Source organism: Podarcis vaucheri, assembly GCF_965113315.1.
Source record: "Podarcis vaucheri genome assembly, chromosome: 1".
NCBI lineage: Eukaryota > Metazoa > Chordata > Lepidosauria > Squamata > Lacertidae > Podarcis > Podarcis vaucheri.
The window spans coordinates 78,432,898-78,449,086 of record NC_138759.1 but is presented as its reverse complement, the minus strand read 5'-3'; the positions used below and the strand labels follow the sequence as shown (position 1 = coordinate 78,449,086).

General features: G+C 41.9%; 1 protein-coding gene across 1 annotated transcript in view; it reads left to right on the top strand.

Annotated features, from left to right (window-relative positions):
- Positions 1-16,189, top strand: part of MUC2 (mucin 2, oligomeric mucus/gel-forming) — a 61,896-nt gene that overhangs the window by 29,099 nt on the left and 16,608 nt on the right. Inside the window, exons 31-37 of the mRNA XM_082196131.1 lie at positions 1,227-2,144; positions 5,509-5,937; positions 7,299-7,745; positions 8,638-10,980; positions 13,183-13,565; positions 14,464-14,638; positions 15,774-16,021. Of these exons, the coding sequence (XP_082052257.1) occupies positions 1,227-2,144; positions 5,509-5,937; positions 7,299-7,745; positions 8,638-10,980; positions 13,183-13,565; positions 14,464-14,638; positions 15,774-16,021 (4,943 nt within the window). The remainder of the gene's footprint in view (positions 1-1,226; positions 2,145-5,508; positions 5,938-7,298; positions 7,746-8,637; positions 10,981-13,182; positions 13,566-14,463; positions 14,639-15,773; positions 16,022-16,189) is intronic.

Genomic DNA, 16,189 nt, shown 5'->3' with positions numbered 1-16,189 from the left:
CTTGTACATGTTCTAGAAAGGCAAGCTTTGAAACCAGAAGCAATGATACAGTGGTGCCTTGGAACTTGAACGTAATCCGTTCCGGAAGACTGTTCAACTTCCGAAACGTTCGAGTTCTGAGGCGCAGCTTCCGATTAGCCAACAGCTAAGTTTCTGCACAGCGGAAGCCGCGTCGGACATTCGTGTTCTGAGGAACGTTCGAAAACCAGAGCACTTACTTCCTGGTTTTCGGCGTTTGGGAACCGAAACATTTGAGAATGGAGCTGTTCAAGCACCTGGCCCCAATTTGCCAAGCAGTGTGATGTCACAGAGGCTGAATGGTGGTGATGTCATAAACAGAGGGTTGCTTAAAAATAAGAGCCAGGGTTGTGAAAGGAAGAGAGCACAGTAAGGCAATGTGAGCAAAAGGAGTCTGAGTAAGAGGATGGGTGGAGAAGGAGACCTGGGGAAAGTAGGGGGAAAGCAGGAGAGTCGGCTTAGTCACACTTCCCTTTGTCCCATGACTTCCTCCTATTGTCCCGAGTTTTCCAAACATGCGTCTGAAAGGTGTTTTTTTTTGTTGTCCCACTGCTTTTCCCGGGAAAACCTGCTGTTTACTGCTGAATCAGAGCAAACATGATGGCTGTCCCAATTCAGCATAAACAGCAGGTTTTCATGGGGAAAGAAGCAGGAGAAAAGAAAAGCATCTTGGACCGGTATCTGGAAATCTCTGGACATGCAGAAGTGTAGATGAGCCTTCAGAGGAAGCAGGGGGAGAGGCCAAGGAGGAGAATCATGGGTACATAGGAATGCAGGAAAAGGGGATAAGGACGCCAGAAGGACTTTGATTCTGGAGTTCTGTGACTGTCTTCTGGTCACAAATGAGGCCTTAAAGCATCCGGTCAAAAAATAACAATAGGTTTTTCCAAACAAATTTCTGTAAATTTCCGAATTAAGTGGCAGGATAAGATAGCAAAATAAAAAGGATTAATTTGGTTTGGTTCTGAGGAAATCAATTACATTACTGAGCAAGTGTTTTAATAAACTGTGAGATTATTAATGCTGTTGTTAACAACAAACACACAGTTTATTTTAGCTTTGTACATTAAAAAAAATGTTTCTAAAAATTTCAGCTTTGTATTTATTATGACAGTGTTTGCACAACTGGAACAACAGTTTCCTGCTATATCACTTTCAAAATAATCTGGGCAATCGCTGAGCTATTTCTCTCTGTTGTTGTTTTACAGTAGTTTGTACCTCCGCTGTAGTATGTTCATGGTCGGACTGGATTGATGTCAGCTTCCCACAATATGGCCCACAGTATGGTGACTATGAAACCTATGATAACATCAGGGCAGCCGGCACAGAGATTTGTACAAGGCCAGAAAACATATCATGCAGAGCCAAGAAATTTCCTAATTACTCCTTCAAGGAATTGGGGCAAAAAGTGGAATGTAATGTTTCGACTGGACTTATTTGTCACAATAAAGATCAGACTCCTGGGCCTGTGTACCCCGTAGATATGTGTCTCAACTATGAGATCCGTGTATATTGCTGCAAGGATGAATGCATATCTGGACCTCCAACCACAACTCCTACCACAACTCCTACCACAACTACACCAACTACCACTTCTACCACTACCTCTACTCCATTGACCACCACCACAACTCCTCCTACTACTACTTCCACACCATCAACCACGACACCACCAACTACTACTACTACCATTACAACACCACCTTGGGAGGATACCCTTACCACTACACCAACTACCCCTCGTACCACAACATCCACTACTATACCAACCCCCACTCCTACCACTACTTCTACTCCATCTACCACCACCACAACTCCTACTACTACTTCCACACCATCAACCACGACACCACCACCAACTACTACTACCATTTCAACACCACCTTGGGATACCCTTACCACTACACCAACTACCACTTCCACCACTACCACTTCCACTTCTACCACAACCTCAGCACTTACCTCTACCCCCACACCACCTACTACTACGCCAACTACCACTGCTACTACTACCTCCACTGCACCTACAACTACACCAACTACCACTCCAACCACTACATCTACAGCAACAACCACTACGCCAACCACCACTCCAACCACCACCACTACTACAGGATCCACTTCAGGTAATGAATTTTTATTTCATGATTCTGCTTTGCTTGAATGAACTAATCACTCATGGATCAGTTAAATACATTGAATGCTTAAATCGCACAGTATGTTTCTTAAACCAGCTTTACATTACTAAACCTCATTAATATGCATACTTGAATAGTGGTAGAACTTTTGTTATGCATTTTTTTTACTTTTTTTGTTTTTATTCCTAATTTTCCCTGCATTGACTGCTAAAATCAACCTGATAACATTTTTGTTTATTTTAGGAATTATTAATTATTTAAAATATTGCTTTGACTAAAGGCCTTTCCCATATTTAATTCCCTGTTCAAGTGAGTGGGCCTCACCTTTTTGTGGCATACTTGCACACATGTATGCAGTCCTTCAGGAATGGTGATGATCGCCTTGGCATTTAATTACAGCTGCTGCACTCACCAAAGCTGTTTCTGGTCCTGACTGTTTTTGCCTGGGTCAGGCATTGTGTTTGTCACTGTGAACATTTACCCTCAGAAGATCAGAAATTCTCAGGGGTGCATGGAATTTTATCTGTTTGCTTATTTATTTATAATATTTCTTTGCCACCATTCTCTATAAGATCACAGGGCAGATTACAACAATAGAATATAAAATTCTAAAAACAAATATAAGTTACAATGACAAAACCAATAAAATCATTCCAAGTGAGCCATAACAAAATAGCTTAACTTTCAAATGCTGCAGTAAAAGAATGCATGTTTAGCATACATTGAAAGCTGTGCAATAAAGATGTACCTCTGTAGGGAGGGAATTCCACAATTTTCTGTAAGTCAGTTTAAGATAATAATAATAATAATAATAATAATAATAATAATAATAATACCCTGCTGGATCAGGCCAATGGCCCATCTGTTCTAGCATTCTGTTCTCACAGTGGCCAACCAGATGCCTATGGGAAACTCAAAACAGCCTTGGCCCAGTATACCTGAAGAAGCATCTCCACTCCCATCATTCAGCCTGGACACTAAGGTCCTCCTCTGAGGGTCTTCTGCTGGTTCCTTCACTGTGGGAAGCAGAGTTACAGGGTACCAGGCAGAGGGCCATCTCGGTAGTGGTGCCCTCCCTGTGGAAAACCCTCCCTTCAGATGTCAAGGGAATAAACAACTATCTGACTTGTAGAGGACATCTGAAGGCAGCCCTGTATCAGGAAGTTTTTAATGTTTGATGCTTTAGTATGTTTCGATATGTGCTGTGGCTGGGGAAACCCAGCCAGAAGGGTGGGGTATAAATAACATTGTTGTTATTGTTAAGATTCATATTGCATAAATTTTAACATCAAGTCTCAAGGAATGAAGGCAGAATATTTTATCTTAACCTTCTATCACATGTGGGAATTTGACTTATAAGAATACAATTTGGCTAGGAACTGGTGGATAATTTTGACACTTTTGTCTTTTCTCCCCTCCTCTTTTCTTCCACCGTAACCGTTGCCGATGACAACAGGCACCACACGTAAGTACAAAAGCAAGATGGTTTATAAGTTAAGGCATTTGTTTGTTTGTTTGTTTTTTTAAAAAATGAAGTCAGAAAATACAAGGTTACAAAAATATAATGATGGCTCATTTTACAAGGCTGAGGCTACAGGAAGTGTCAGCTGACTAAGCTAGAGGGAATTAATCTTCTACTGTATCTTGCATATTTATATTGATGAGATTCTGAGAAAAGTGAGCATGTGCCACTTCTAGCTCTTTAAGCTAGGAAAAAGTAGTCCTTTTTTACAGTGTGAAGTATCTTGAGAATACACCTCTTCACTCAGTGAAAGTATCCAGTGTATGCCCCTGTTCATCTGTTGATTTTTTTTTTTGGAGATTTTTCTTTTTCTTTTTCTCAACTCCCCAGAACAGGAAAGGGCACTTTGCACAATTTTCATTAAATGGTCTGTACCATGGGTGTTTGGTGGCCCAGTTCCACCTCCCACCACCACCCCCAATGCTCAAGAGCAATACTAGCTCTAGGGCAACACAGAGGTTGCAAAGTGGTGGACAGACTGCCAGTTTAATAGCTGCATTTTCCTGTTACAGTAACAGCAGCAGCAGAAAAAATCCTTAAGAAAAAGAAATGGTTCTGCTGTTGCTAATGGTGAGCTCTACCCTTCAAGGAATTGCTGGAGAATTTCTCCTTTCACTGGTAGAATTTGGTGAAAAATCCATCAATTTCTTTGCTCACAAATAGGATGGCGAATTTCAATAGGCCCTTCTTGTATGAAGGGCTCCTAGTGACCTACACAGGTTCATGCCATAAGAAATCCAACTATCTCCTAAGCTTCTGCAATGTTGGTATGGGCATCTTTGATGATGTTATAATTCATGAGGACATGTTAAAGCAGCCTTATTTGCATGTTTCAAGCTCAGAAAGTCCATTTGTTTGAGAATTTTTGTCTTAGTTTCTCAACCAGCAGAATGGGAAAGCTTGCTTTACAAAATGGTTTAGCTGGCCAATTGAAGCTGTTTCCTGGGGTGTGGCTGCTGTCACATGCTGACAGCTTCTAAGAGCCACAGGTGAGAGGTGAGCGCAGAGTGGGGACCAGAGATGGGCAGACTATCCCAGAAAGAGCATGATGTGTTCCCCACCACAGGCACTACCCCTCCCCTAACACACCATATACCCCGATGGGTCTCAAACCCTTGGTAAGTTAGAGACTTTCCCCTACATGTAAAGAGAGGCTCCAGCAGATTGATCGGACGAGACCAATAGTGGGTCCAGTAGTCAAGAACTCTGCATGTGCTGTAGAGGGAAATGAGGGGCAGAAGGGACTCGTCAACCTGGGAAGCTAGCCTATTTTGGAGAATGAAAACTCTGATCCTAAACCTCCACTGCCTTGTGGGATATCTTCGGGACAAGAAAAGGCTAAGGAGTAAACCCTACATAAATGTGGAGTGGAGTCCCTAAGACAGTTGTATGGTGGCTTGTATGCCTCCTTCCGGCAACTCTTCTAGCCAAGTTTGTGCCAAAATATTGATCTACTTTCCTTTGGACCACATCAGCGAGGCCCAGATGGGGATCTTGTCATCTGGGACCTCCATATACTGTCCAGGCTTGTTCCCAAGGAGGTCACTTTGGTGCTGCGAACACAGTGATTTGACTTCAGTCCCAGAGGCACACTCCCTTGTCTCTTGAGACAGATGGATGTCAACCTTCAATGGTATTCCTGGACAAGTGTTTCAAGAAAACACTTTAATAAAATCAATGCTGGTGCAACAACAAGCACTCAGCTTATTTCAGATTTGTATTTATTATGACAGTGTTCGCACAACTGGAGCAACTGTTTCCTGCTATATCACTTTCAGAATAATCTGGGCAATCGTTGAGCTATTTCTATCTGTTGTTGTTTTACTGCAGCTTGTATCCCCACTGAAGAATGCGAGTGGTCCGACTGGATTGATGTCAGTTTCCCACAATATGGCCCACAGTATGGTGACTATGAAACCTATGACAACATCAGGGCAGCCAACATAGAGATCTGTGCAAGGCCAGAAAACATATCATGCAGAGCCAAGAAATTTCCTAATTACTCCTTCAAGGAATTGGGGCAAAAAGTGGAATGTGATGTTTCGACTGGACTTATTTGTCACAATAAAGATCAGACTCCTGGGCCTGTGTACCCTGTAGATATGTGTCTCAACTATGAGATCCGTGTATGCTGCAAGGTTGATTGCGGATCTACACCATCAACCACAACTACACCAACTACTACCACCACCACAAGTACAACTACCACCACAACTCCAACTACCACTTCACCAACTACCACTATCTCTACAACTACAGGTAGTGAATGTATTATTGCTTCCTGATATTGCTTTGTAGGAATGAACAAATTACTCATAAAATTGAGAAAAATACTGAATGCATTATGAGAGCATGTTTGCATCAGCACATCTAATCATATTTCTTTTTTCATTTTGATTCTTGAAGGTACGAGTGTTGCCTCTTTCACATAAATACTCACTTTCTGTTCTTAGGATTGTGGCCTGACTTTCTGCTATCCCTCTATCCTATGTTTACAGAGAATGTGCAGGTGTAACTTTGATGTAGAGTGTATTGGGCAGAATATACATATAATAGGATTATGAATAGCCAGGGTTGTATGAAAGGTCAGAGTGGGCAGCTTCCATCAGAAAAGTAAATTCTCCTTAAAAAATAAATAATTGGAGTGGGAAGAGAAAAGACTCCAATAATCTAGAAAAATATAATAGTTAGATGTGTGGAACATCATAAAGTATTTGTTGTTTCTCTAATTGCAGGTCTAGCATTGCAGGCATTGTGAAATTCCCTGCTTTGGGCATCACAGTGGGGAGTGAAGGCAGGAAATGGTTTCTACATGGCATGGCACAGGGATGGAGAATCTGTGGTCTGCTGGACTACAATTACCATCACCCAGGGCTGATTGGATGTGTAGTCCAACATCTTCAAGAGCCACAGGTTCCCCATTTCTGGCATAGCAAGACTTTTTGAAGCGTTATGGTTAGGGAACTTGAGCTCTACTTCAGATAGCAAAATGTCTTGGTTTGCCTGAACTGTAGGAATCTTAGCACTTCTTTAATTGGAAACTTGGAATAAGCCATCATGTTGTTGCAAATATTTCACAAGCTTTTTCATCTGAAATGAGCATGCATTAACTACTATCTTTTCTGCCTTCCTTTGCTGTGCATTCAACAACTACAACCACAGCAAGCACTGCAAGTAGCTTCTCCATAGAAACAGAGATGTGTTTTTGTTTGATTATATAATTTTTCTGCAGAGCTGTTAATAATGTCCCCCCTTTGGGGAGATCTTGGGTGGAAAAATCCTTTCTAGTTGAAAGTCTGAAAAGATTAAAAGTTTCTCAAAAGTTTCTCATTTGCCAAACTAATATCAACATCAATGATCCATTTTGGTCAACCTTTACATGGGTCAAAATGCTGATGAATTTGTGTGACCAGCTCCTAAATCTGTTAGCGCTATCAGTTTAAGGCTCAAAAGGTTAAGCTTTTAATACCTGAAATAAGAGTTCTTTGGCTTGGAGAGATTAGAACTCATCTTCGTGACCTTGTCCTTTCTTTAACTTCCGGTGAGCAAATATGTACCTGTGTTATATAATACACACATTTACATGCTTTCTAAATGTGCTTTTTTAATATATATTGCAGAGTGTGTCATATGTGATTGGTCTTCTTGGATTGATACGGATTCCCCAAATGGTGACAAGGATGGTGGTGACAATGAAACTTATGAGAAAATCAGAGAACATGGTATAGACATCTGCTCTCAGCCGTCTAACATTTCATGCAGAGCAAAAGATTTCCCTGGTACTTCACTTGAGGAATTGGGACAAAAATTGGTATGTGACGCTTCTGTAGGACTCATCTGTAAAAACACAGACCAAGTCCCAGGTGTGGGTGTGGCCCGAACTTGTCTTGATTACGAAATTAGTGTTTATTGCTGCAGAGACTGTTCTACCACCACAGTCTCGACTACAACCACCACTCCCTACACTGGAAGTACAAGTAAAACTACGACAGTCACAACAACAGAAACAGGAACAACAACAACAGTACCTTGCACAACTGATGAAACAGAACCATGGTCCACTTCAGGTCAGTATAGAACAAACTGTTTGGTATGAAACAATAATATGCTCCACAGGTAAAGTCTGCAGTTGCCTCCCGGAAATCACATTTGCCGCCTTGGTGTTGCATTTTTCTTTCCACATTTTAAAAATGTGTTGGGATGTTGCTAGGAAATGCTTTAAGATGCACATGTTATCTGAAATGATAATGCTTGCGCACTGTTCCAGGTAATCATTGGTGTGGATATAAATCTGAATTTAACCGTAGCTCCCCCAAAAGTTCCATCTACAACTGTTGCTCAGATAATGCATAGCTTTAATAATAGGCATCCTTTTAGCTCCATTATTGTCTCTCATTATGGAACTTCAATTAATGTGTGTCTAAAAATGAAAATTCTGTTGAGAAGCAATTCCCATGTGCTGTCGCTGACGTTGATGCAGGAGCAAACCTAGGTGCACATCTGCATCCACAAAAGGATGATATGCAGTGGGCTGGCTAAATATTTTCACTGGGATGTCCAACTCGATTCAGGGCCCACTGGTTGTTGCAAATGTTCTTTGTGTACAAACTAGAGCTGGAGAGAAACCAGTGGGGCATCTTGTTGTACAAGGCAGCTTTATAATAATGAAAAATAAATGCATAAACAAACAGACAAACAGTTAGATGGCTCTTTGAAGACTTGCTGCAGCCCTTTTTTTAGCAAGCATAAAAACACACTGCCATTTAATAAAATCAGGAGCTTGCTGCTTGAAGCAAATAGCAACACCAGTAGTTACTCTCTAGACCAGTGCCAGCTGATGATGTTTTGCAGCCATTTTGCAAAACCCAACTGCCCCACAAAGCTTAAAAATAATAAAAACAGTGTTACTACATCATAGAGAAACTGATTTGAAATCTGCTTTTTATCCCTGCTTTACAGAACCATCCACAGCTGTTACCACTACCAAGATCTCAACTACCACGGAGACCACAACCACATCAACAGCACCAACAACTACTACTTCCACCCCAACTCCAAGTACAACTACACCCAAATCAACCACCACCAGCACTGAAACCCCTACAGTAACAACCACAACTACCACTACTACTCCCACTCCAAGTACAACAACAACAACACCGACACCACCAACCACCACTACTACTCCCACTCCGAGTACAACTACAACAACACCGACACCACCAACCACCACAACCAGCACTGAAACCCCTACAGTAACAACCACAACTACCACTACTACTCCCACGCCGAGTACAACAACAACAACACCGACACCACCAACCACCACCACCACTGAACCAACTACAACAACCACAACTACCACTACTACTCCCACTCCGAGTACAACAACAACAACACCGACACCACCAACCACCACCACCACTGAACCAACTACAACAACCACAACTACCACTACTACTCCCACTCCGAGTACAACTACAACAACACCGACACCACCAACCACCACTACTACTCCCACTCCGAGTACAACAACACCAACACCACCAACAACCACCACCACTGAACCAACCACAACAACCACAACTACCACTACTACTCCCACTCCGAGTACTACAACAACAACACCAACACCACCAACCACCACCACCAGCACTGAAACCCCTACAGTAACAACCACAACTACCACTACTACTCCCACTCCGAGTACAACAACAACAACACCGACACCACCAACAACCACCACCACTGAACCAACTACAATAACCACAACTACCACTACTACTCCCACTCCGAGTACAACTACAACAACACCAACACCACCAACCACCACTACTACTCCCACTCCGAGTACAACTACTACAACACCGACACCACCAACAACCACCACCAGCACTGAAACCCCTACAGTAACAACCACAACTACCACTACTACTCCCACTCCGAGTACAACAACAACACCGACACCACCAACCACCACTACTACTCCTACTCCGAGTACAACAACACCAACACCACCAACAACCACCACCACTGAACCAACTACAACAACCACAACTACCACTACTACTCCCACTCCGAATACTACAACAACAACAACAACAACAACAACACCAACCACCACCACCAGCACTGAAACCCCTACAGTAACAACCACAACTACCACTACTACTCCCACTCCGAGTACAACAACAACATCGACACCACCAACAACCACTACCACTGAACCAACTACAACAACCACAACTACCACTACTACTCCCACTCCGAGTACAACAACAACACCAACACCACCACCAACCACCACCAGCACTGAACCAACTACAACAACCACAACTACCACTACTACTCCCACTCCGAGTACAACTACGACAACACCGACACCACCAACCACCACCACCAGCACTGAAACCCCTACAGTAACAACCACAACTACCACTACTACTCCCTCTCCGAGTACAACAACAACAACAACACCGACACCACCAACCACCACTACTACTCCCACTCCGAGTACAACTACAACAACACCGACACCACCAACCACCACCACCACTGAACCAACTACAACAACCACAACTACCACTACTACTCCCACTCCGAGTACAACTACAACAACACCAACACCACCAACCACCACTACTACTCCCACTCCAAGTACAACAACACCACCAACACCATCAACCACCACTACTACTCCCACTCCGAGTACAACAACACCGACACCACCAACCACCACCACCACTGAACCAACTACAACTACAACAACCACAACTACCACTACTTCTCCCACTCCGAGTACAACAACAACAACACCAACACCACCAACCACCACTACTACTCCCACTCCGAGTACAACTACAACAACACCGACACCACCAACAACCACCACCAGCACTGAAACCCCTACAGTAACAACCACAACTACCACTACTACTCCCACTCCAAGTACAACAACAACAACACCGACACCACCAACCACCACTACTACTCCCATTCCGAGTACAACTACAACAACACCGACACCACCAACCACCACCACCAGCACTGAAACCCCTACAGTAACAACCACAACTACCACTACTACTCCCACTCCGAGTACAACTACAACAACACCGACACCACCAACCACCACCACCAGCACTGAACCCCCTGCAACAACCACAACTACTCCTCCTACTCCGAGTACAACAACAACAACAACGACACCGACACCCCCCACAACAACCACATCACCAACTACTGGCCCAACATCTTCAACCCGCTGCACCTGTATAATGGGTGAAAATACATTTTTCGAAGGTAAATATCTTAGGTTTGATCCAATAAGTTACACTGATACAAATGAAAAGTCCCTTTTAATGTTAAATTTCCGTTTATTATTATTTTTATATTATTTTGGTCCTGAAGATGATAAAAATGTTGTTGCTGTTGTTGTTGCTTGTTTCCTTTCAGAAATGTTATAGAATAAGATAGGAAACAGTTATTTTAAAAACTAATGTTTAATTAAGGTGATCTAGGAAATCTGTTCTACACCCCCAAACTCCAGAGAAAGTATTAGATATCTGTTATCCCACCCTGCATTGCTAAGGCATTCCCAAGAATATCTAACACAAAGGAGACAGTGTGTGAAATAGCAGGTATTTTAAAGGCAAACTGTGGTTCAAAGTGAATGAGGTATCAATACAAACGGGAAATACATCTGATAAAGCCAGCTGTATAAGTAAGGCTTACACCCATAGTGCTGGTTCCTAATATTGACAGATAGCAAGGAGATGAATGTTAGTAGGCTACTGTAGTCCATGTTCTGGTTACTTCCAGATTGCATTGTTGCAATGCACTGTATGTGGGCATACAGTACATTGAAGATAACTTGGAAACTTCAGTTGGTTCAATATGCACTGTTTACTGGCCGGGGCTCCATTTAGCTCACATACAAACCCTGCATGGGTTATCAATTCATTTCCAGGCCCAATTTGTGTTTAAAGGCCTAAATGACTCAGCCCCTGAATATCTGAAAGACCACCTCTTTCCCCACAGACCCTCTCTGATGCTAAGATCAGGTGTGGGGGCCCTCTTGGTAGTTCTGCCGGTCAGTGCTGATCAGTTCTGACAATGACCCTAGCTCATAAAGAAGCAAACAGGAGCTCATTTTAAGCCACCAATTGCTCCGTTGTAGCCTGTACCTTCCCTACCCTGAGGTCAAATGTGGCATCTGTTGTGGAGCAGGTGAGTGTAGTTTGTAGGGAACACCCTCAAGGATTAAATATGGGATCTGTGCTTAGGCTCAAGGGTGAGAGGTTCTCCACTGTTGGTTTGTATAATTTCAAAACATGAGATGTGGAGATCAGAAAACTTTCCAGTTTAAATTTAAAACCTGTGTGTGTGTGTGTGCGCGCGCGCACACACACACACACACACACACACACACTACATCAGCAGTCATGGGTGAGGTGGGAAAGCTTGAAAATATAAGAAAACAAATGCAATATCAACACTGATTTGCCTTTATTTGGGGAAGTGTTGTGTTTTAAACCAGTCTTTTGTTGAAAGCTGTGGGACAAAAAAATCCCTTTGGGGTTCAATAGGAAAGATCAAAGCAGATTCCCAATTAGTCAGACATTTAATTCATCAATGCATCACCAGACAGAGTCCAAAAGAGACTCTGAGACCATATCCATTAACACACTTCCTATTTAGCCAAAACTATGTCACTGTGGCTGTTTATTCTTTAGCCAACCACTTTCTGCCACCTTCTCTCACCCTAGTACCCAACCATCTCTTAAAAACACTAATTCAGCCCAAGATTTTGGTGTTTTTTTTCCCTGTGTGCCAAGGCATCCTTGCATCTTATCTGTTAGTTGTTTTTCACTCTAACTGGTTCTTACTAGTTTTGTGGCCAGGTTGTAACCTTCAATGTAAGCTGGAATTCCTGATAATGGATTTGCAGAATTTCTACCTGGTAATGGATTTGGTAGAATTTCAGTAAAGACCCAGTGAAATTCATCACCGTTCCAGTAAATTTGGGCACAGAGAGCAGTCTAGTTTATGTTTGGCTTAGAGGTTTCACCTTGGCAAAGAGGAAGCTTTTTTTTGTTTTGTTTTGTTTTTATGCTGCTCACATTTTTGCATGGTGTTCCTCTATTGCATTTTCATTGATTGGAATAATAATAATGATGATGTTCATGTTCCTGGCTGCGTTGAATGGCTCCATTTAGAGAGCAAAGTGTGGCTTATACATTTTATTGTCAATAAAATAAAGAAATAATGGAATCTGCTGAGTAACTAGATTTTCAGCAGGAATGCAGCCCTGGGATTTCAGTTTTTCAACTTAGAAATTTCTGAATTTCAGTTTTTCAATTCAGAAATTCAACTTTACAGTTGCCTTCATCATCCCTCATCTGAAGCAATTTGAGAAGGTATAACTGAACAGAAAGCAGCCCAGCCATTGTTTTTATGCTTTGGTTCAGTTATTTATGTTAACCTCTATTTCTCAAAATCTAGGTGATATAATAGAAGTGGGCATGCACAGAGGCGTGTGCTATCAGGCCAACTGCTCCTGGGGCTGTGAAGTAGTTTACAAGTATTGGGATTGTCCCACCCCTACACCACTGCCAACGACGACTACAACCACAACAGAGCCAACGACGACTACAACCACAACAGCGCCAACCACGACTACAACCACAACAGCGCCAACCACGACTACAACCACAACAGAGACAACCACAACTACAACCACAACAGAGCCAACCACAACAACTATATCTATAAAAACAGAAACTCCTACTAGGACAACTCCAAGTCCTAGTCCACAGAAATCCACACCCACACCCGGACCAACACCCACACCCGCACCATGTCCATTCGAGAATGGGACTATTCTAGTAAGTATTCTTTAATGCATTGTAAATTAATACAGGAACATCTTCTTGAATTATTTTGAGTAGTTTTCTTGATCATCCCTTTTCAAAACTCAAACTGCTCTCTTAACATTTTCAAATGAAAAAAGTTGCTGAAAGTGTTACTGAAAGGGAAGCTACCATCAGTATGTGTTCAATGAGTTTCCTATTCGGAAGTTAATTTCATATATTTCCTTTCTCTTGAAAAGGGTGAGTTACCACTGTTACTTGCTATTGTCCAAACTATAAATTTAAAGAGAGATAATACCAATGTTAGTTATCTGTTCATATGAAAGAAAAAAGACAAAATAATTTCTGAGGAATGTTGAGTTATAAAGAAAATAAATGTGGATTTTATCCACATTTGGTAGGCTTGTCATGCAATATGTTGGAAAAGTAAAGCAATATCACTACATATAGTCTTCATTTGGACCTGTCAGGCTAGAGCAGAACATTGGCAACTGGCTTTTACACATACAGGTTAGAAGGTTTACCTTGGCTGTTTCTTGCATCTTGTGATCTGGGGCTAACCTCAGAGAAAGCAATTTGATTTGGTCCTATTTGGGGTCTTACACCAAATTGTATACAAAGCCCTAGTGTTGAATATTGTACTTTTAATTTTTGACACGTTAACATTTAAAACACAAATAGAGCCACGAGTGTGCACAAATATGTTCAGTGTGCACTTAAAACCATACAAGACACCACTGAATATAATCTTCAGTCCAGCAGTTGAATTACTTGAATGAAACTACAAGGGCATACGTTGACTAGGAAATGGTCGGTTACTCTTCTGATCCCTTAATATATACAGTATATTTGGATATGAATATTCTTCTATTTAAACTGTCATTTATTTTCTCACTTCTCTTCTCAAATACAGCCTGGAGAATCTATGTGGATTTGTGACTGTGTCCAGGCCTTTTGCATTTCAAACGAGGATTGGATTTTAAAACCCATAAAGTGTGAACCACCACCTGAGCCCACATGTTCCAATGGGCTTGCTCCTGTCCGTGTGATGGATGATAATAACTGCTGCTGGCACTGGGAATGTGACTGTGAGTTTCTATTGAAAACCTGTTAGGTGTTCTCTGAGTGGATTAATATGCACAGGGGGAAAGGTGTAGTTTAGGGCTGCCATATTTCAAATTTGTTGAGCTTTTTCAAGGAAAAACTACAATAATTTTTGAGTTTTGGAGCTTTCTTAGACATTTTTGGCACAATTTAGCCCCTGTTGTCAGTTTTCCAGGACATTTGCCTGATTACTGAAAATAATCCAAGACGCTATTTTTGGAAGCGAATTCCAGGACGTGTCCTGATAATTCAGGATGTATGGCAGTATAAGTGCATCATATAACTTTTTGTTTCCCCTTTGAATACCTGTATCAGTGTAGAGCTGCAATTAGATATTTTGTGTCTTTCATATGTTTGAACATAGAGTGAGGGAGTTTCTACTCATGGCTCACCCTCTGAACCCTTTTCGGTGCAAGGATTGAAAGGAGCCTGCAAACATATGCAAGAAATACTCTTCCCTTATCACACACAGTAACAAAATAATCAATGTGAGGCATGGCTTCCAGGTCTAAAAAGACAGCTTCCAGAAAAGCTTGAAGATTTGTATCTTATTTTTAGAATTTCACTTTTAAGTAGGTCCTGCACAAGGGGTTTGCACTGCCCCCCATCCCCATTCTCCTCAATGTGCCACCCTGCTCCCATCCTCCTCTTAGGGGCAGTAGAAGTGCCAGTGGTATTAAAGAAAAAATATGTTTTGTGTTACAGTAAGTGAGAGTGAGGCGCAAGAGGAGGAGAAATGGGGGTTGGTAGAGGAGAAGGGGGGAGTGGCACCTGGAAGCCATGCCCCTAATATAAAAAATATATGTTTTGCTAACGAGCACATAATGCCTGATAATACAAATGGAGATCTAAAACAAATTGCTTCTTTGCCATCCTGTGTTTTGATGTTATTGTAATACTCACAAGAAGGAGATTCTAGTTTCTTGAGCCATTAGTGCTGCTAGTGGGGCTGACAGTCTCTTACTCAATGTCACAGTTTCTGTGACAAATTCCATCTAGACTTTCTCAGTGCAAGAGCCATTAGGCTCTTTTCCCCCTTCCTGAAACAAAATGTTATTCATATTCCTATGTGTGCTGCCAAACAAGAACCAACCAATCAATTTTATTGTCTCTCTAAAGGCTACTGCACCGGCTGGGGAGACCCACATTATAAGACCTTTGATGGCCTCTACTACAGTTACCAAGGCAACTGTACCTACACCCTGGTGGAAGAGATTGTAAAAACCATCGACAACTTTGGAGTGTACATTGATAACTATCACTGTGACCCAAGGGAACCAGTGTCCTGTCCACGTACTCTCATTATAAAGCACGAGACTCAGGATATACGCATACACACTCTCTCATCTGTTCCTATCAAAATAGAGGTATGAGTCAAATGCCTTTTATGATTTAAAGCTACACCCTGCTAACTAGATAATTAATAACAGATTTGAAAATTAGTTTGTACTGTATCTCCCTTGACTCATTTTTCATGACATTTACACAGTTTAAACTATAAACTGTTAACATGCTACTTTGGGTTGAGTTAATGC